This window comes from Tachypleus tridentatus, chromosome 4, assembly GCF_004210375.1.
Source record: "Tachypleus tridentatus isolate NWPU-2018 chromosome 4, ASM421037v1, whole genome shotgun sequence".
Lineage (NCBI taxonomy): Eukaryota > Metazoa > Arthropoda > Merostomata > Xiphosura > Limulidae > Tachypleus > Tachypleus tridentatus.
This window is the reverse complement of record NC_134828.1, coordinates 57,369,850-57,390,676: the sequence shown is the minus strand read 5'-3', so window position 1 is coordinate 57,390,676 and position 20,827 is coordinate 57,369,850. Positions and strand designations below refer to the sequence as shown.

The window sequence follows — 20,827 nt, the reverse complement described above, 5'->3', positions numbered from 1 at the left end:
GGGAAGGCAGCCAGTCATCATCACCCATTGCCAACTCTTGGGCTACTCTTTTACCAACGAATAGTAGGATTGACCGTAACATTATAACGCCCCCACGGCTGAAAGGGCGAGCATGTTTGGCGAGACGGGGATTCGAACCCGCGACCCTCAGATTACGAGTCGCACGCCTTAACACGCTTGGCTAATTGAGGCAACATTACACAACTGGTAAACGTATACATAAAAACTTCTGTCTCATTGTTGAAGAGTTTATCACCCTTTCTTATGCTATTTAAAAATAACTGGTTTGATTACAGCAGCTGAGTCTATTTAACTGATAAAAGTGAAGGGTTGACCGCATCTTTTATGTAAAAATGTGTGTGTGAAGTTTAAAATCAACTAATACTGTGAATTAATCATTTATGGTAAATGCTGTTAACGCTATTTCAGAACTAACAACAGACTGCTAGACTGTGTTTACTAGAAATCATTTTAATTTCGTTAGAGATTAACCAACAGATATGTAGAGAAAAGAAAAGTTTTAAACAAACGGTTATGTGAGCAACTTCTCTGTCTTGACAATAGTACATAAATCGAAATCTGTAAACTGACATTGTTAACAGTAGCTGCTACTTTATGCAATCATTATAAAAGATATACAATATAAGTCTACAAGCAGGATTATTATTTCTTTGGCTTTTTATTCATCGTGATATTATGTAAAGTAAGTGTTTGTATTTAAGTCACTGATATTACACATTGGTATATGTCAATGATATTATACAGCTAGTATGTGGTTAGTGGTAGATGATCTGATGCACATATAAGATTTGGTTGCGATATACAAAAATTCACGTAGAGCATCCAGTATCTGCAAGTTTTAACTTTCACGATTTATCGTAAGATGATACGTACATTGTAAATGAATCTAATGTTAGGATATCAACCTTATGCGTAGTATATTAAATTAGTCATTATTCAACCATCGATACAGTATTTTTGTCATTTCAGTTCTTGATTCCTGTAGGGAATATTATCCGAGTTACCAAAGAACGTACAGCGAAAATAATACCGAACGCCATTGGAATAACAACACAAGAGGAAAAGGTTTCGTGGTGTTTATGTGTATATTTTATGTTAGCTAAATACAAGTACATTTTAAATATATATATAATTTTGCTTTATGTGTTAAATAATCTGTGTAATTTTGTGCGTATTTTGTTGATGGATTTCTTTTCCAGTTTCGTTAAAGTGTGACATAATTTATATAACTCTGTGCATGTTTAGTTGCAATTTTAAGAAGATTTATATTTTGTACTTTCAGACTGCCAAAGAGTAGGTCTTACTCCACAAATACGATATGATAAACTATTTATAGTTATGTTTCAAAAGGTAAAAATGGTTTATCCTGGTTGTTCAGCAGCGTCCATGTAAATTCTGATCATTATCATGATAGTCAAGACCAATATATTCACAATTAAAAATAACTACTGAAAGCACTTGTCAGATCATGGATATATAAAATATCATATTCACTCAACAAGTTCCACTTCAAGCGGAAAAAAGCTTTTCTCTAAACCATCGTTAATTAACTAAACCTCCTGTGTTTCCAAAGACTTTCCTGAATTCTGAGATATTTTTTGATTGTTTATCATAAACGAAAGTAGATTTGATATAGCATTTTTAATAATGAAGTACGAAATTAGACAAAATCTAGCGACATGCTTGTCAAAATTCAAGCACTCTAAAAGAATCTTAAGATGGTAATATAACACTTAAATGTAACGTATTTTACGTCAAATTGCTAGAAGAAGTTTTATATAAGTGGCAATGTAAAATTGGGCAATATTTCTTATAAATGTTCTTTTAATATAACAAGTAGATGTATCCTGAAGTTTAGTTAATGCTTCATTCGTTAATAGTGTTTTTATCAAACTAAAATTTTTATGAATAAGTTTTATCTAAAGAAATTTGCTATTCTCTCATTTAATTTGTCTCTATGATAACAAATGATTTTAAGATAAATATAAAGTTTTGGTACGTAAAATATTTTAAGGTACCACTTATAATAAGAGTACAACATGATCGGCTGTTCACACCACAGTAAAAAAGACAAATTAAAATGTGTTGTAACCACGTTCATTTATCGAAAATTATAACTGGCCATAAAATGTGTGGTTGAGTCGATAACAAATATTCACTTTGAACTGAGAGAAGTTAGCACTATCTTTACCCAGAGTCTTTGCCATTTAAACAATCAACCTCTCGACAACGGGTCCAACGTTGTTAGGGGTTCAAACAATATACATAAGTCAGATTTTATTAAAAATTTAGGATGAAAGTTAAATGTTTTCTCTTAAGTTTTTATGACACCATTTACCTTTCATTGTCTATAATTTATTCTACTACACTAAAATATTTACACTTTTCATAATATGTTGTTTCTATAGGTAAGTAGTTCAATGACTCAGAACACCACCTTTCATATTATCAGCTCAATCCTCTGTTTGTTTTTAAAAACAAAAGCATAAAAGCCTTTCAAAATAAACTTATTACCTATTAAATACAGGTATTTGTATACAACGTCTTATTCCTAGAGATGTAAGGCCAGAGTTAGTGTGGATAAAAAAAATATTAATTTATAATTTTTATTAGTTATTCAATAAAAAAAATATCTTGTGACTTCAAAACCTTTAGTATTGTGGGTTTCTTTTAACATGAAAATGTTTCTTTGTACATTTTACTTTCTAACGTACGTGTTGGTTTTCAGGTAATTGAATGTATATATATATATATATATATATAACTATAGCACCTTTGAAGATAACTTTTTTCTGTATAGTTTGTTTTTGGATCACTTCTCTCACGAGACGCCTCCTATCGGTTGATACATCAAATATGGAAAAAAGCTTCTTATGGGGTAAACAAATATTCTATTTTGTAGCCAAACAATTCCAAAGTGTTAAAAGAGTAGTGTAAAATATAATATAAAATATTATTTAATATAATCTCATAGACTCCAGTAACTAAATAATAAAACATAAAAGGCTGATAAACTTTATATACATGTATATGTTTTATACAATTTTTTACTTTCTCTCTTGAGTTATTATTTATAATTTCTGAGTTAACGTGGATGTTTGTTTCGTTGCATTGCATACCAGGAACTTTGCCAACAAGAAGAAAGTGAAAGCGGAAACACATCTCCTCTACTTTCGGTAGGTATTTTAAATGCAAATTATTTTTGTTTCTATTTGCATGCTCTTCACACTTACTTACCATCGTGTTTTGTTATAACTCTTTATGTTAAATTCTACAGTTGTACATTCAACTCATTCTTCTTCTTACGAACCACTGCTTTACAGTATTCTTGTCTGAGGCTCCCTTGATGTGGATGAAAATGTTTGAGGTCCTCAACAAATAAAATGTGATTTATCAATTTCAAAAAGTAATTACTAATAAACTTTACTGATATCAATAAAGTACTTTTTTCTGTTAAGTTGTATGTTTGTAACTTAATGTAGCCTATCCTTATCAATTTGCCCCCTGATTTTAGCGTTGTAAATTCGGAGACGTACCGCTGAACTTGGTTGGATCAGCAGATATCCCAATGTGGCTCTGCTATAAGAAAACACACACAGAACACACCTTATCAGTTTATATGTATTATAATTAGATCATTAGCGATTTATTACACCATGTAACACAAATTTCGTTCCTAAATAATATGCATATATTATTTCGTAATTGCTTGTGTTGTAAAAGTACAGAAAATGTCCATTATTCCCTTCAAACTTTGCTTTTGTGACCTGGATAATGAAATTTAGAAATTAACCCATTTTCTATGTAAAAACGGGAAAATTTACATATTTTTATTTACATAAGGTCTGAATAAAACAACATACGAATAAAAATTTACATGTATTTATACTAAATGTATACAAAAATGTTTAGAAGTGAGTAGTTTTTCGAGATTTGCGACTGTGATGTAAATCACTTTCGCGTATTAGCCCCCAAATATAGTTTACCATCATGTTTTCGTTATACGCTTCCAGATCACTAAAGTAAAGTTTGAAGAGAGAAATAGGTCTTTTGAATTTACTTTATGCATAAGCAATGGGGAAAGAACACTTTCTGCCCAGGAACAAGAAAAAGTAAACAATTTGTTGCATAGTGTTATGTTTCGGTTAAATCTGTACACTGATGAGCAATTAATAAATACTGTTATTGTTTTGAATCAAGCACAAAGCTACACAATGGGCTATCTGTGCTCTGCCCACCACGGGTATCAAAACCCAGTTTTTAGCGTTGTAAGTCCGCAGACATACAGCTGAGCCAGGGAGGCGCAATTAAATATACACTTAATTTTATGTAAGGTTATCTTATTTTCGTTTTAATACATAAAGCAATCCTGTAATTTCATTAATTTAAAATAGTTTTTATCGGATTAATGTTTATTTAAAATTAATTCAGCAGCTTTGTTTTCAGTCCGTTTTGTTGGCGGCATTCCAGAAAAAGCTACACAACTTTCAGAGGGGGGAAATTCCCACTTTATGAAACAGTACTCTACAGCACGAAACTACCACGAAATTTTCTTACCGAGTTTTGCAACAGAACATTCCGTTCGTTTTTTCTCATTGTAAATACTGCAAAAGTGAAATTGTAATGCTCAATGAATATTGTTGTTTTTTCTTGTTGGGTTCTACTACAACAAATCTCGCTCATTCTTCTCATTGTAAATACTGTACAAAAAACCTTGTGGGTGAAGTTTGTACAGAAACATATTTAACTTTTTTAAGGCTATCAAACTACAATATATTTCTGAATATTTGTTTAAAAAAAAACGTGTACGATTTCGTAGTTTAGAGGAACTTTGTTTTGGAATTTCGCACAAAGCTACTCGAGGGCTATCTGTGCTAGCCGTCCCTAATTTAGCAGTGTAAGACTAGAGGGAAGGCAGCTAGTCATCACCACCCACCGCCAACTCTTGGGCTACTCTTTTAGCAACGAATAGTGGGATTGACCGTCATATTATAACGTCCCCACTGCTGAACGGGCGAGCATGTTTAGCGCGACGCGGGCGCGAACCCGCAACCCTCAGAATACGAGTCGCACGCCTTACGCGCTTTGCCATGCCAGGCTTTAGAGGAACTAAATACTATACTTGTCTGTAAGCCATGGAACAAGTTATGTGACACGTTTAAATTTACTAGCTTATAAGATATCAAAAAGTTTGGTATAAATCGAATATTTATCACAGTATTTCTCTATGAATGAATGTGTTGGGTCTAAAAATACCATTGTTTAATAATAATTTCATAAAGCTTTCATGATTTATGTTTGACTTTGGTTAGGAACTTTGAATAATTTTTAAGTAGGATTCTTATTATTTAATGGATATTTTGTTTTTATTTTTCATATATCGTAACTCACCTGCAGATCACTTGAAACGGTTTATACGTTACCCGTCTTAAGACTAGTATGTATGCATTCATGTGTGTGTTTTCTTATAGCAAAGCCACATCGAGCCATCTGCTGAGTCCACCAAGGAAAATCGAATCCCTAATTGTCGCGTTGTAAATCCGTAGATTTATCGCTGTATCAGCGGGGGACCTAAAGACTAGTTGTTGAACTTAATATTCAAATTAATTTCGTATTCTTCCCTAAACAAGCTAAAGGAACGCATATTCAACTAGATTGTTTACGTTTATTATCATTTCATCATGAAGGAAAGAAACAGAAATATATATAAAGCTACGTACAAAACCACTATCAAAAGAATTAAAAGATTTTCGAAAACTTTTACTTCACAATTTATTTATAAAAAGAAAAGAAAATTAAGAATTTAAAGCAAGAAAAAATCTGAAACAGTCAAGAAGATTTAATAGAAGATCATGGAAACATATTATAATGTTGTTATTATACATGACCAAGTGGTTAGGAGTGCTTGATTCGTAGGGAAGTTAGATAGTAGAGGTCCATCCCACTATTTGTTAGTAAAAGGGTAGTCCAAGAGTTGGCTGTAGATGGTGATGACGAGCTGCCTTCCCTTTAATTTTGGCCCGGCATGGCCAAGCGTGTTAAGGCGTTCGACTCCTAATCCGAGGGTCGCGGGTTCGAATCCCCGTCGCACCAAACATGCTCGTCATTTCAGCCGTGGGGGCGTTATAATGTGACGGTCAATCCCACTATTCATTGGCGGTGGATGGTGATGACTAGCTGCCTTCCCTCTAGTCTTACACTGCTAAATTAGGGACGGCTAGCACAGATAGCCCTCGAGTGCTTTGTGCGAAATTCAAAACAAACAAACCCTTTAATCTTACACTGTTGAAGTAAGAACGACTACTGTAAATAGCCCTTTGCGCGAAATTCAAAACAAACAAGTTATTATATAAATATATCTTTAGGTTATCATGCGAGTATGTTTTCATATTATTGTATTCACATTATCAACACATTATATTACAGTACATCATAAATATGTTAAGTTTTCTCAATGTATTAATTTAACGAAAAACGGTAATATGTAATTATATCGTTATAAAATGTTGGTCAGGTGCGAGTAAAGGACAATCAGTTGTCATTCAAGGGTATCTGGACAGGTATAACGGAAATATAATCATTTGTTTTCGAAGGAGTGTTATCACATATTATTGATAACATAATTAATTTTTATTCACAAGTACTTACTCTTTATTACGAAAGTGTATTCAATCACCATCCAGTAGAACTATCCAGGTACCACAGAAATGTAATAAGTTGTCATCCAAAAGTGCTGGCTAGGAATAACAGATCTGTAATCAATTGTCATCTATACCCGCTGAAAAATATAGAAATTTAATCAATTTTTTCTTTCAAGAATTTTTAGATTTATTAAGATTTTTTTTCAAATAATGTTTAGTAGTGTTGATTGAATATCAAGGAACTTAAATGATTTGTTGCTTCAAAATCTCGTTGGTAAGCGTAAAGCTATACAAAGGACTATCTGTGTTACCTGTGTAAGTCCACAGATAGACCTCTGTGCTACTGAGAGAGCCACAAAATGATTACCAGATATTTAGGAAACTTAATTTATTGTATTTCAAGGACATTGTTCAAATATTAGGGAAATGTCATCATTTGTCCCTTAAGAGTTTGTATTCATTGAATTAATATAGTGTAAAAAATATATTTATTACTGAAGGTTTATCAGTGGAATGCACCGAATTTATATTATACGATTAGTGAAATCATATCTTAGATATGTGTAAATGCACATTATGAGAGGTTGTTTGGTTTCATAATTTATTTTGAATTCCCAAAGCAGATGGTAGGAAAATATAATTGAACTCCTATTCTGTTAAATAATGTATAATATGATATGAAAGGTAAACCCTGAATAACAAACGGTTAAATAGTGTATGATATCATATGAGAAGTAAATATTCAATAACCTCTTATGCAGAAATGACGTAAATAAATGTAAGCTGATACGACTTAGTTTCTCATCCTAAATTTCATATGTGTGAGTTTGAATGATTTTAAAACGTGATTTAGGAGTATATTAGCATCTTGCAGCATTTATCTGTGATTTTGAACTTAAATTTACTTATTATACTCCTAGATATTTCCTCTTACCATGAGACGTTTTCAGTTCTCAAAAATATTTAATAATCGCTTCAAGCTTAAACTAGCTTCTTTCTTATTCTTGCATTAGAAAGATATAGAAGGCGAAAACTCTGTTAGTGACACTTCTGATCAAGTGACCACTGATGACGTCAGTTCACTTCCATCGAAAACTACGGAAGGAAATATCTCGAATTCGCCGTCCAACCGCCAATTTCGTCGTCTATCCTCAACATCCAAATACATTCCTCTTAAAATAAGCAGAAGAACTGATACAGTTTCTTTAAAGTGTCAACCACCAAAAAGCATTGTGTTGGGGATCACAAGGGGTTGGTACAATAATTTTTAATCAGATTAAATTATGAATATTAGGTTTTTGTCTTCGTGTTTAGAGTACTCGTTCCGTTACCTAATTAGTTATCACGAATTATTTATAATGCTTATGTTTTTTTCCAGATTGCTTTGGTAAAATAGAAGATACTATGACCAACATTTACAAGTAAGTATTCCTCGAGTGAAATTTGTTTGTTTTTTAATTTCCCGCAAAGCTACACGAGGGTTATCTGCGCTAACCGTTCGTAATTTAGCAGTGTAAGACTAGAGGGAAGGCAGCTAGTCATCACCACCCACCGCCAACTCTTAGACTACTTTTTTAACAACGAAAAGCGGGATCGACCGTCACTTTATAAAGCCCCATGGTTGAAAGGGCTAACATATTTGGTGGGACGGGGAATCGAACCCACGACCCTCAAATTACGAGTCAAACGCGCAAACCACCTGGCTTTGCCGCACCGTCCTCAAGTGAAGAAAAAAATATAAACTTGTAAATCGCTTCGTAAGCCTTCCAGAATACTGCCCCAAATTTGTTTACTCTAACTAAAATACGTTAATAAAAACTGATGTAAATGCATATATTAGTACGAATTAACTCAAATCAAAATATACTAACAACATTGGTGCTTTCGTAACAGTATGAGTAATTTAACTTTAAGTAGTGGATACTGAATAAAAAAAAATACATCAAAATTAACAATAGCTAATGAATATTTCAAAACTGCATGTGCTACTAGCTGACATGTGTTAACTCAATTTTTTTTAGTATAAGACCAAAAGTTTTTTTAGGTCGGCTTTACACATTTAGGATAAATCTTACATCATTTAAAGTAATATGTAATTTTATTGACTTAGTAGGGGCACGATTAGCTAGATACATTGTTCTGGATTACTCTATTAAGTTTTGTCCATGTAAAACCGTTTGGATGTTATACATAAACAACTAGATCATATCTCGCATTACATATTTTACTTTTGTTGTAGTTATGATTTCAACATTCAAAAAAACGAAAGAAAAGAGAAAGTTAAATTTAGAGAAGGTAGAAAAATCTATGAAATTAAAGCGTAATGTGACTGTATTCTGACTTAACGAAAAATGTCTTTAAACTTACAGTTATTTTATAACAATTATATATGACATAACTACACAAGTGATAGATATAAATAAATTCTAAAATATCAAATAACTTGGGTCATTTCAAGGGAACTGTGTAGACGTTGCTAAGCATTATTAAACGAAAACACAAATAAAAATGTTGTAATCATATATTATTAATGATTATTATTCTATTGTTACGCTTCAAGCCATTTAATTCTGTTAAAAATATTGAAATATAAGCGAGGATTACGGTACAAAATAATGATAACAACAAGGGCACATAATTAGTAAAAAATACGTTGTTATAACCATAAGTAGAAAGAGTACATTATATTAGTTTCATTAACTACTGATGTAATGTTTGATATTGATTTTTGTAGGTAGTTTGTTATAATAACAAGTTGATTTATTATATATGTATACCTTAAAGATTTAGCACATATTCGTCTCGGAAAAGAAACAATTGTTTGGTCCCAAAATAACATTTAATTACATTTTTTAATGGAAAGTGACAATTTTTGTTTATTATTTAATGTAAGTGCTTTAGTTTACGTTTTCTGTTTTATGAATTTTCTAGGCTCCCTTGGACGTCCTTACTGTTGTTTGTGTCTACCCTGCTGTAAGTTCAAGCCATCACTGTTATCACTCATTTTTACTTAATTCTTAAGTTATTTCCACGAAAATGTCATTAAAATATCAAAATGTCCACGTAGTTAAACGTCAAGGAAAAGTTACTGGAGGCGATTTCGTTTTTCTTTTTATAATTGTCAGCAAACACTTAGTTAAAGTTTGACTCTAGTCGGTTTTCTCTATATGTAATAATTTGTTTACGTATATATTTACTGAAATAATAATTATAAATATATAAACTGAACGAACATTCCTGAGAAATTTGTTTTCCTAAGCAGCCTTACGACATTAAAACGTTTGACCTATTTATTTTGAAACTTACATAATTAGGTGACATTGAAAAGCTTGGACTTTCTTTATTAACTAATTTTAACCATGCTGTATGTCTTGGCACAGATTTTATCAGATTCGATTCGTTTGGAAAATGTGTGCATTCTACTTAGTATAATAATACAATAAATAATACAAACCTGTCCGATGTACCATCCACATTTTGATTTTTCTGTGTACTAAGCTCATCTGAGCCTGTAATAAAATACATGGCTTGATTTATATTTATTGAAACTTAATAATCAATGATCATATAAATATTGTTTTATCTTCAGTTTAGTTCTGCTGTTTTTTTCGGCGACTTTCCTGATGTACAGGATAGCAGTGATTCACAAACGAATAGCAAATGATGAACGCTCGTATCCATCTTTCGAGGATAAGTAAGATTTTGCAGTATTTTGTTTCTAAATTGCATGTGCCTCTTTAGAAGCGTTTATTGGCTCTAATATCAACAATATTTTAATCAATTTCAAGGTTTTTAGTAGATAATCGGTGTTTGTTGTTCAATAGAAAATGTTGTTTTCCTGATCTGAACCAAATGTATAATTATTTTCAAGTAACGACATTTTTTAAAAAGGAAGTATGATGTAAGGATGACAATGTTAAAAAGTACAGAAACGAGGTATGCATACATACACAAAACTCTAAAAACAATCACTGAATAACTAACCAGATCTTTCCAAAATAACTTTCATTTACAACAAAATGTTTGTATTATACTTGTACCCAGTTACGAGTGTCCTGGAGTGCTGCACCAAAGTTAAGGATATATTTACAGAACCCATGCTTTTCACCTTCACCCAACTCACTTCATGTACATACAACTAACTTCACCACATTCTAGAATTCTATTGATTAATAGGGCAGACATCGTACAGATCCCACATCATGAAGTATGATACCACGCATACACACACGGCTGCAAGATTCAGCCCCATTGAAAACTGAAAGTAAATTAAATGCTTATATTAAATATCAGGTCATCCATTAAGTAATATTCGATTTTAGGTTCATATAAAGAGAAAGGATTTAAACGGTTTTAATGTTATTTAATCAATATTTTATGTTCCATTATTATTAATTACTTCCTGCCAGCGATTCACAAGCTTCTAAATGCCACTTCTGTAAAATTCTTGGGATTTGGAGAAAAAAAAATGTAGAGGGTAGTTTTGATTTCTTCATGTGTTCCAAGCTTTTTTCTATCAATATAGTTCTGCAAACTTCAGAATAGATGATAATCAGATGGGGCAACGTTTGAAAAAGAAGAAGAATGGGGAAGTGTTTTCCAGTCTAGCTCTTCAATCTCTGCAGATGTGATCCTTGCTGTCTGGGGCTGTGCATTATCCTGATGTAACACAACATATTTACGATTGATCAAAGCAGGCCTCTTTTCTTTCAGTGCAACATTCAAGCGCTCTAACTGTTAACAATATAAGTCTGATGTAATCGTTACATTGAGTGGAAGCAACTCAAAGTGGATTACACCAACAATATATCCCACCAAACACTTAACAAGGAGGTTCATCTTGAGTTCTGCTTTGACCAGTTTACCTGCACTGAGCCATTGTCTGCGGCGCTTAACATTTTTATAAAATATCCATTTTTCATCTCCAGTCACTAACCTGTCCAAAAAAGGTGAATTACGTTCAAGAGAGTGCAGAGAAGTGCAAATGTCCACTCATGCTCTAAGGTTGACTTCTGTCAAATCATGGGGGACCCATTTTCCAAGTATTGACACCTTTTAAAGCTTTTGCAGATGATGGTAAACTGTTGAATTGGTTGAATTTAGCTTTTGTGCTTGTTCTTTAACTGTTACAACACAATCTTCATCAGTTGCAGCCAGTAGCAAGTCATCATTAAACTCAACAGGACGACCTGAACGTAGGGCATCGCGTAAGCTGTAGTCACCTGATCTGAACTTCTGAAACCACCTTCGAAATTGTCTTTTACTGAAAGACTCCGTTCCATAAACACCTTGAATGTTTCGTGTAGTTCCTGCTGCACTATTGCCTTTTTTAAACTCATAAAGCATTATATGTTTAATATGTTCCTCCGACACATCCATCTCCATAAGGGTTTATTTGATTGATGATATGAAAAAGTCGACTTCGGTTAATTTCTTTAATTTGTCTGAACATATTTATACACGTCCTACTTCATATTTTAGTTATTAAAGCCTTGTACAAAGACAAAAAATAATGATGCACTTTCTGTATTATATTTTCGGACATTACTTATGGGATGACCTGATATATATATATATAGTTTTAATAATTATAAAATTCGTATTTTTAAACTCAGATATCAATAACATTACACCAGTCTGTCAATTACAAAAATATCTAATCTTTTTTGATACCTTGAATATTAGTTTCGGTTACTCTTTTTTTATTCATTTTTATTGAAATTGCTTTAGCTGGTCACCAAAACTGATACTGTCATTTATAAAATATGGAAATAATATATGCTTATAAAGTGAAGTCACTGTTAATTAGTAGCTTTCCTTTCTATTATTTCCCAACAAAAATATGTTTGGTACAAGAAAAGGATACTATTATTTTTATATAAGTTGTGAAACACTCGATAATTGTAATTAGGTGCTTAGAAAAAGACTATAACATAGCTTTTTTAGTTATTTGTAAGCATCACAGATTAATATACTGAATGCGGAGTCATTTTTTTCGGCCAGTCCTTACATACTAGACATAAGGTTTCGCGAAATATATATATATAATCATTTTATAAAACGTAATTTCAACTGTCAGGCTTACAGTTGAATATGGTTGTAAGTGGATAACAAATTTATTAACATAATAGGCATATAAGGTTTGTGCAAAGATTATTCCTAGATAATTTGTTATAACATTTAAATGTTTTATCTTCAGATTGATGTACTACACGGAGAAAAGAAAATACCAAAGTAAAATAATAAACGAAGAAATGACAGAGTTAACTACAAACCTAAGAAAACGGATCAATCAGCTCGTTTTGGTATGCCTTTCTTTTCGGAATTTCCACTATACATGTTTTCTTAAAATTAGAGTAATAACGGATATTTACCACAGGAATATTGTCAGCAGATACAATTTTTTTACAACAGCTCTGAGTCTACGAATGATGTACTGAAGGAAGAATCAAAATTTTATCATCTTCAACTTATATTTATGCAATACTTAGTGTGGTGAAGAGGAGTACAGCTGAAAAACCAACATAATCCACTACTGATTAACACTTTCTTGGGCAGTAAATTTTTCAAATGATTTCCAATAGCAATTAACTTGGTAAATGTACTGACAACATAACAGCACATTTTTTGTATGAACAATTTCTTTTTATTGAAAAAATTGTAAGAAATAATTATTTATTATGAAGAGGAAAACGGTGATATGTAATTTTGCATAACTATAAAGTATACGTAATTAATAGAAATTCCAGTCGTTTAATTTCGTACTAAAAATCTCTGTAAATGCGCTTCAATTACGTAAATAATAACATTTAGTAAATACACTGTTCAAAACATTTTTGTATTTAAAGGATATTAAAATACTTTATTTTTAGAACCCTTACTTTTCATTACTTGGTTCGTCTATTTTAAATTTTTCTTAACGATAACCTGCAATATTGGTATTTAGTAATTAACTTGAAAGAAAATTTTATAATAGATATTTCATTGCCAGACCTTGACTAAAGTTTCTACTTTATCATTTTTTTTTCGTATATTATTAGGTTAGAAAATCCCTGGCGGAACTCGTAGATGTAGCGATACATGAACAAAGCCCTTGTAACACTCCAAGGGGGAAATTTGCTGAAACAGGGCAGTGGATGGTTGTTGGTACATAAAATTACCAAGTTCTTAAGATGAATTTTATCCAAGTTTGGAGATACATTAAAACCAGATATTTATGTTCTGAAATTATCTAGTCATGCTATACCTAGTTATAACATAAATTAATTTACAAATGATGTTAACTTATACGAAATCAAGCGTAGTTGATGTTCTAAGTGTTTGGCAACCTATTTTTTAAATTATTTCTCATTTACTACATTCACTTACATATATAATTGATTCATCTTTCATTTATTTAATTTTTTCAAACACCTTTGCTAATAAGAACATTGACCACTAGTACAGAGTGATGGCACTTTAACGAATATCAGACTCCTGCATTGTGTTATTCACAAGTTCATTTATTTATTTAATATCCAAATAAATAAAATTTTGCATTGTATTACTTTTCACTTTTATTTTAAAATCGAACCCGATTTTTCAATTATAATTATTTTTACTCTTAATTAAAGACAGCGTCTGTATTAAATTCACCCATTCCCAACTTAAATAGTTAAGTATTAGGGATATGGGTCATTTCTAAGAACCATCCTTGTTCTCGTAAAGATTTCAGAAGAAATCTTTAATTTAGAATATGAAAAAACAAAGTGTTAAGTTGATTTAAAAAAAAGCATATTTAGTTACATGTTGTCTCTCAAGATTTATTGATTAAATACTGTATTAATGCACATTAGACAAAGCGTAATTGTTTATCAAAAGTAACTGTATTTGACTTTCAAAAGTGAGATAAAGTCAGCGAATTGCTACTCATACATAGTGAGTTGTGTCTTATTTTTATAAAACGCTTTACAGTTTTTGCGTGAGTTCAGCATTTAATTTCCCTCTATAACACCAAAACAGGTGATTACTACTTTGGTTTGTTTGTTTGACTTTTGAATTTCGCGCAAAGCAACACGAGGGCTAACTGCGCTAGCCGTTTATAATTTAGCAGCGTGAGACTAGAGGGAAGGCAGCTAGTGATCACCACCCACCGCCAACTTTTGGGCTACTGTTTTACCAAAGAACAGTGGGATTGACTGAAACATTATAACGCCCCTACGGCTGGAAGGGCGAGTGTTTGATGTGACTGAGATTTGAATGCGCGGCTCTCAGATTGTGAGTCAAGCACCCTAACCACCTGGCCATGCTGAACCTACTGTTTTGATGTATTGGTCTAGGTATAAACAATAATTACATGTAACATTGAGATCTGTTGTTGTTTCGTTAAGCCACAATGTTCTATGTTACACACACTAATATATATCAATGATAACGTAATTATATTTGCCCTCGTATTTTATTTAATAAACCTTTGAATGGAATAATAAAGTATATTCAACAGGATAAGTCTCCACTACAGCTGAAATATTACTGAGTGATTGATCTTTTGTTGAAATTTCCTCTGACTGAATGTAACACAGTTGCTAAATCTTGAGTGATTAAAATAGAAAGAGATAGAACAGTACCAGTTCGACTCGTGCAAGTGACAACTTTGGATGGCTTCCGCACCACTACTGAGAATAGCACATTTGTAACCTTACACTTTAATTTAAAATGTTTATTTCTCCACGAAAAGGGTGAATCAAAAACAATGCTACATAAAAAAGAAACCATATTTTCGTTTAAAGTTGATATAATTCATTAAACAAAAACAATATTCTTGAACTACACATTAGAGGTAAAAGCTGGATTCACAATATTGTGTATGTGACATAATACTGCAAATGCCTTTAATATGCGATTAAAGCTTAATATAATAATAAAACAATCTGATGACTTGACACAATCACCTGAACAATGATTTTTATTCACACTCATATTCCATAAAGTGGTATACCTTTTGTGGTTATTTCCACTCATTCTCCAGAAAATGGTGATATGTTTGTTCTTATTCACATCTACACTCCACCAAACGATGGTATGGTTTTAATAGGTGTAGTCATCATTTAGCAGCCTCAAATGACACAAGTTTCAAAGAAGCAAGCACGTTTTGTGCTCAATGAAATCATGTAAAATTCTAGCAATTGAATATTTAAAAATAGAAAACTCAATTATTTTCTGGTGATATGTTTTCCTTGTGTTATACATATTATGTCAAAACATTCACCTGCTTCTGTTAACCATTTATTTTATAAATACATTACTTTATTAATGGAACAGTTTGTCCATCATATTGATAATTACAACAATTTTAAAATTTGATTACCATATAAATTAATGTTCTTTTGACAATTTAGTATTCAACATAAAAAATATTAGTAGAATGCCGAATGGCTGGTTAACATACGTTAAAAGTAATCACTTTGTTAGAGTTGTAAATTACAGCTAATCCACCAAAATTGCTAAATGTGCAACAGAAATTGGACTGTGAATGATTTAAACATTCAGGTGATTGAAACATTAATATCATCCATAAAAGAGCACTACAAATTTATAAACAGTGTCTTTTGGATGTCGAACAATTGTTATACTTACACGAAAGTGATGAGAAGGAACGTGTTAGATCCAAGGATGACTCGAAATTCTTGAGCTTTAAACTCAGACCTCACATGCTGCATTAACTTTACTTTAGGATACAAAGCAATGCTATAGAAAATGACCTAATTTTTCTTGGAATTTTGGTCATTGATATGTTCAGTTTATTTTAAAATGCATCATAGATCCAACAACTAGAATCATTTTAAGTATAAATGTGTTGAATAATCGTTGGTTTATTTGAATTAACGTATAAATTTATATCTGAAGATAGAATATTTCATGCCTCTTGTGACAGTGACTTAGGTTTCGAACAGTTGTAAAATGCACAGGATAAATTAGTGATCACAATATTTATTTTAGGATAAGGAAACTTACCTGGAATGATAAATTATCAGCTCTACATTTGTGACTTTCACAAAATCACTGAAAACCTAATTAAGTTTCATCACACATGAAAGTTTTGTTTTGTATGAATTTAAGCACAAGGCTCAACAACTGGATGTCTGTGTTCTGCTAACCACAGTTATCGAAACTCTGTTTCTAGTGTTATAAGTCAGCAGTAATACCATTGTGCCACTGGAGGGGAGGTGCCATTTCTTTTTAAAACTTCTTATAGCTTTTAACACTTAATCCTAACCAGTTTAATAGGGGTTTTCATTATAAACGGGGCATTGCTGGGATGACGTGCAGTTATAAAATAACACACAGGTTAGTGTAGAATCAAACGATTTATTAATTTCAGGTTTACATAATTTTCCATAAAGATTGTTTTATTGTATAAACAAAATTTAAATATATTTTTAAGAAACTGTAAATTTTGTTAGCATATAAAAAATTTGAATAACACAGTTCACGATTCGCATTCTGTAGCTGTGAAAACGCTCTCTACCCTCTGGGTCACGAATGCAATTTGATAGTGATGGTGAAATTCCACTATTCGGTTAAATGAAAGTTCGCCGTGGGCAATGCTAGATAGCAGTTCTCCATTTAGTCTGTCATTTCAAATTTAGGAATAACTAATTAGCACATACAGTCCACATGTAACTTTACGCAAGTATTTATAATAAATGAATCAAACATACAGAAAACTCACAACAATCGAATAAAAACCTGAAACTCTAACATTCGATATAAGCACTAACTAAAGTAGACATAACAATTATTCATTCAGCAAAAGGACTTTTTTTTATTTTGCACAAAACTACATGAGATATATCTACGCTAGCCGTTCCTGTTTCGTCAGTGAAACACTAGAGGGAAGGCCGTTAGACATCACCACCCACCTCAATTTTTAATTTTACTCTTTTACCAAGGAATGGTGAGATTAACCGTAACATTACAACGGCCCTATAGCTTTAAAGGTCAGCATGTTCGTCGGGACTAAAACTAAATCCGTGAACCTTAGATTACTAGTCAATCACCCTAAACACCTGGCCATACTGGGCCCGGCAAAATGAGCGGTATCAGTGAAATGCGACATTTGAGATTAAATCCAAAGTAGATTTTCTACCAGTTTTAAGTTAGAAAGGATTTATTCTACAGTTTTGAAATAAATTATTTCTGTATAAACAAAAATATAGTAAAGTTTCAAATGGTCTAATCGTACCCATTACCAATATTGTTTATAATGTATTTCACCAATCGAAAATTAAAAACGGCTGTTGGCTGGTAATTCTTGGATAATTTTGTATACATTCATAAAATACATACACTTATTACATTACATCTACTAAATAAACAGATAAAGTTAGCGTTTTACCCTTTTTAAAATAAAAATTATCAGAGGTAATACATTTCTAAGGATACCAGTTTATTTGTCATCTTAGTTAAAATATATGTGAGAAGTATATCAAACATTAGTTTATTTCTTGTTTACGACTGCAGATGGCGTACGCAGTATGTGTAAGTTTCATTTTCGTAGACAAGCATTGTGTCACAAATTTTGAACAACAGATGGCAATCAAAAACAAAAAATTAGCACGCAGTTATCTTTCCCAGATTAAGCAAGAGTGACCTGATAGTTAGCGTGGCAGACAGTGAATGCGATAATCTTCTTTCGTTTCCTGTTACCGCAAAATCATTCTCCGTTGACCGTTCACGTTGCGCGTAAAGGTTCGTTGGCACTGGATGTAGCAAATACCGTATAGCTTACATGTTATACGTTCATATTTACTTTCACTCTTAGATACTCAGAATAACAATATCTAAATCCAGTGTTATTGAAACAAAACATTTGAAACGATTTTAAAAATTGTCTTCAAAAAACTAATACTAAAGTTATTTAGTTGGAAATATTCGTGATTCAGAGATCGCGTATGTAGCCCGGCATGGCCAGGTGGGTTAAGGCGTCGTACCCTCGTCGTACCAAACATGCTCGCCCTTTCAGCCATGGGGACGTTATAATCTAATAATCAATCCCACTATTCGGTAGTAAAAGAGCAGCCCATGAGTTTTGCAGTGTGTGGCGATGACTAGTTGCCTTCCCTCTAGTCTTACACTGCTCAATTAGAGACGGCTAGCGCAGATAGCCCTCGAGTAGCTTTGTGCAAAATTCAAAAACAAACAAACAAGAGCGTGTATGAAGTAAAAGTAATCACTGATGGATTCTAATGATAAATATTGAGTTGAATTAAAGAGAAGAGCTTTTTGCTGCACTTTTTATTTTAACAAATGAATAATTTTGATATAAAAATGGGTTATGTTCTTAAATAAATCGTCTAATGTATGAAAAGTAGTTTGAGGTATTTAATCTGCTACTAGCAGACATATTGAATATTTTTACTCACTTCAGGAAAACCACAGGTATATTTGATTTGATTTTGGTTGGTTTTTTTTAGTGTAAGACTAGAGGAAAGGCAGCTAGTCATCACCACCGACCGCCAACTTTTCGGCTACTGTTTTACCAACGAATAGTTGGATTGACCGTAACATTATAACGCCCCCACGGCTGAAAGGGCGAACATGTTTGGTGTGACTGGAATTCGAACCCGCAATCCTCGGATTACGAGTCGAGTGCTTTAACCACCTGGTCATGCCGAGCTAACTCCAGGTAGAAGATACAGAGGAGAATCTCCATTCAATAGTCTGTTAAGCGAATTTACTGACGTAAATAATTTCATAATTTTTGTTATCTTATTGGTGTCGCTAGATTTAACATTAAGTGTTTTTATACTTAGTTATTGATTAATATCTACTGTTTGTTCATGATATCTTTTAGATTACAGATTTACTTCACGAAGAAATAATCAGAAATTGTTGTCATTTGGTTGGTTGGTTGAATAACGTGGAAGTTTAGCATTGCCATGGATTACTTACCTAAACGCTATACATATACGTATAGCTGAAAAATTAATCTCTAAGTTAATTTGTCAAATGACAACCAACCATTTATATTACATTTACGATAGGTCAAATTTACTTTGACAAAATATTGTAAAACAAAGCAGTAGCAGAAATATTTATCTATAAAATACTATTGATTCTCGTACTGTTGGTTGAGACAATGGTCGATGTTATAATCTTACGTTTCTTCACTCGGCAATGTTATATTTCTATGTTTGTCATATTAGAGGTGGTTGTAATCTTAGGTTAAATATTTACAGTCTTTAAAGGTACTTACAAAGAAAAAACGTTTATGTACATAATTCAATAACAGATATAAGTATGTGCTTAAGATATTATTCAGTTTAGTTTCCTACAAGATAGAAGATATGTGTTTACATTAGTTTAGACACTCGTTTGACCAATAAAAAAATTACTGGCCACAAACTTCGGAACCAGATTTAATTAAGTTGAAAACGTAACAGTTTGAAGTTGTCTCAGCAATATTACGCAACATCAATTAATTATTGAATATCAGGAAATGTGGATGACACATAGCCTTCAAAACAATTGCCAAACAAATGTACTAATAGTGTTATCAGTTTTAATTAAGAGACTTTTATAAATTGGTGTAACTTGTGGAATGGAGAGAACACTAGTTATCGTTCAATATCTTTAATAATTTAAAGTAATAAAGTTTGGTATTTACGAGAATAACGCTGACTCTTGTAGGTTTATTAGGCCTACTGGTTAGTGTACTAGGCTGCGCGACATGTAATCTAATGCGTTCCGAAGTTTGACATGTAGGTTTGATATAAAGTTATCAGTCAGTCCCACTATTCAGTTAAAGGTGAACATGTGAAAACTTATCTTAACCCTGGTCATAAAATCAAAAGTAGACGCAGCTATACCTAAACTTTTCGAGCTCTGACGTATGCGATTAACTTATTTTTCGCTTAAATTTCCAAAGTTGGTTCAAAATAACAAAATAACTTACTTTTTAGGTTGTTTCTATACCTTTAGATTTCATGGAGTCTTAACGATTTGGGTTTTTAATGAGAATCTTGAAAACAATGTATAAGTTTAAATTAACAAACTATAGAATTTGTCTTATTAATTTAACAGTTAAACCAACGTCTTTTACAGTTCTACAGAGGGTCGAGTAGGTTATATTAAAACGTGATTTATAAACCTAATCATGTTGTTATAGGCTATGTCCTCACATC

At 32.1% G+C, this 20,827-nt stretch overlaps 1 protein-coding gene across 10 annotated transcripts in view; it reads left to right on the top strand.

Moving 5' to 3' along the window:
• LOC143249191 (uncharacterized) overlaps positions 1-15,149 on the top strand; it is a 68,887-nt gene extending 53,738 nt beyond the window's left edge. For 9 of the 10 annotated variants that reach the window (XM_076498649.1, XM_076498651.1, XM_076498656.1 and 6 more), the window contains 9 exons: positions 991-1,086; positions 2,822-2,899; positions 3,144-3,197; positions 7,676-7,913; positions 8,041-8,083; positions 9,594-9,635; positions 10,252-10,356; positions 12,862-12,967; positions 13,703-15,149. In XM_076498649.1, coding sequence (XP_076354764.1) covers positions 991-1,086; positions 2,822-2,899; positions 3,144-3,197; positions 7,676-7,913; positions 8,041-8,083; positions 9,594-9,635; positions 10,252-10,356; positions 12,862-12,967; positions 13,703-13,816 — 876 coding nt within the window. In that variant the 3' untranslated portion in view covers positions 13,817-15,149. The remainder of the gene's footprint in view (positions 1-990; positions 1,087-2,821; positions 2,900-3,143; positions 3,198-7,675; positions 7,914-8,040; positions 8,084-9,593; positions 9,636-10,251; positions 10,357-12,861; positions 12,968-13,702) is intronic. The other variant, XM_076498654.1, reaches the window with a different exon arrangement.
• The last annotated feature ends 5,678 nt before the right edge of the window (positions 15,150-20,827 follow it).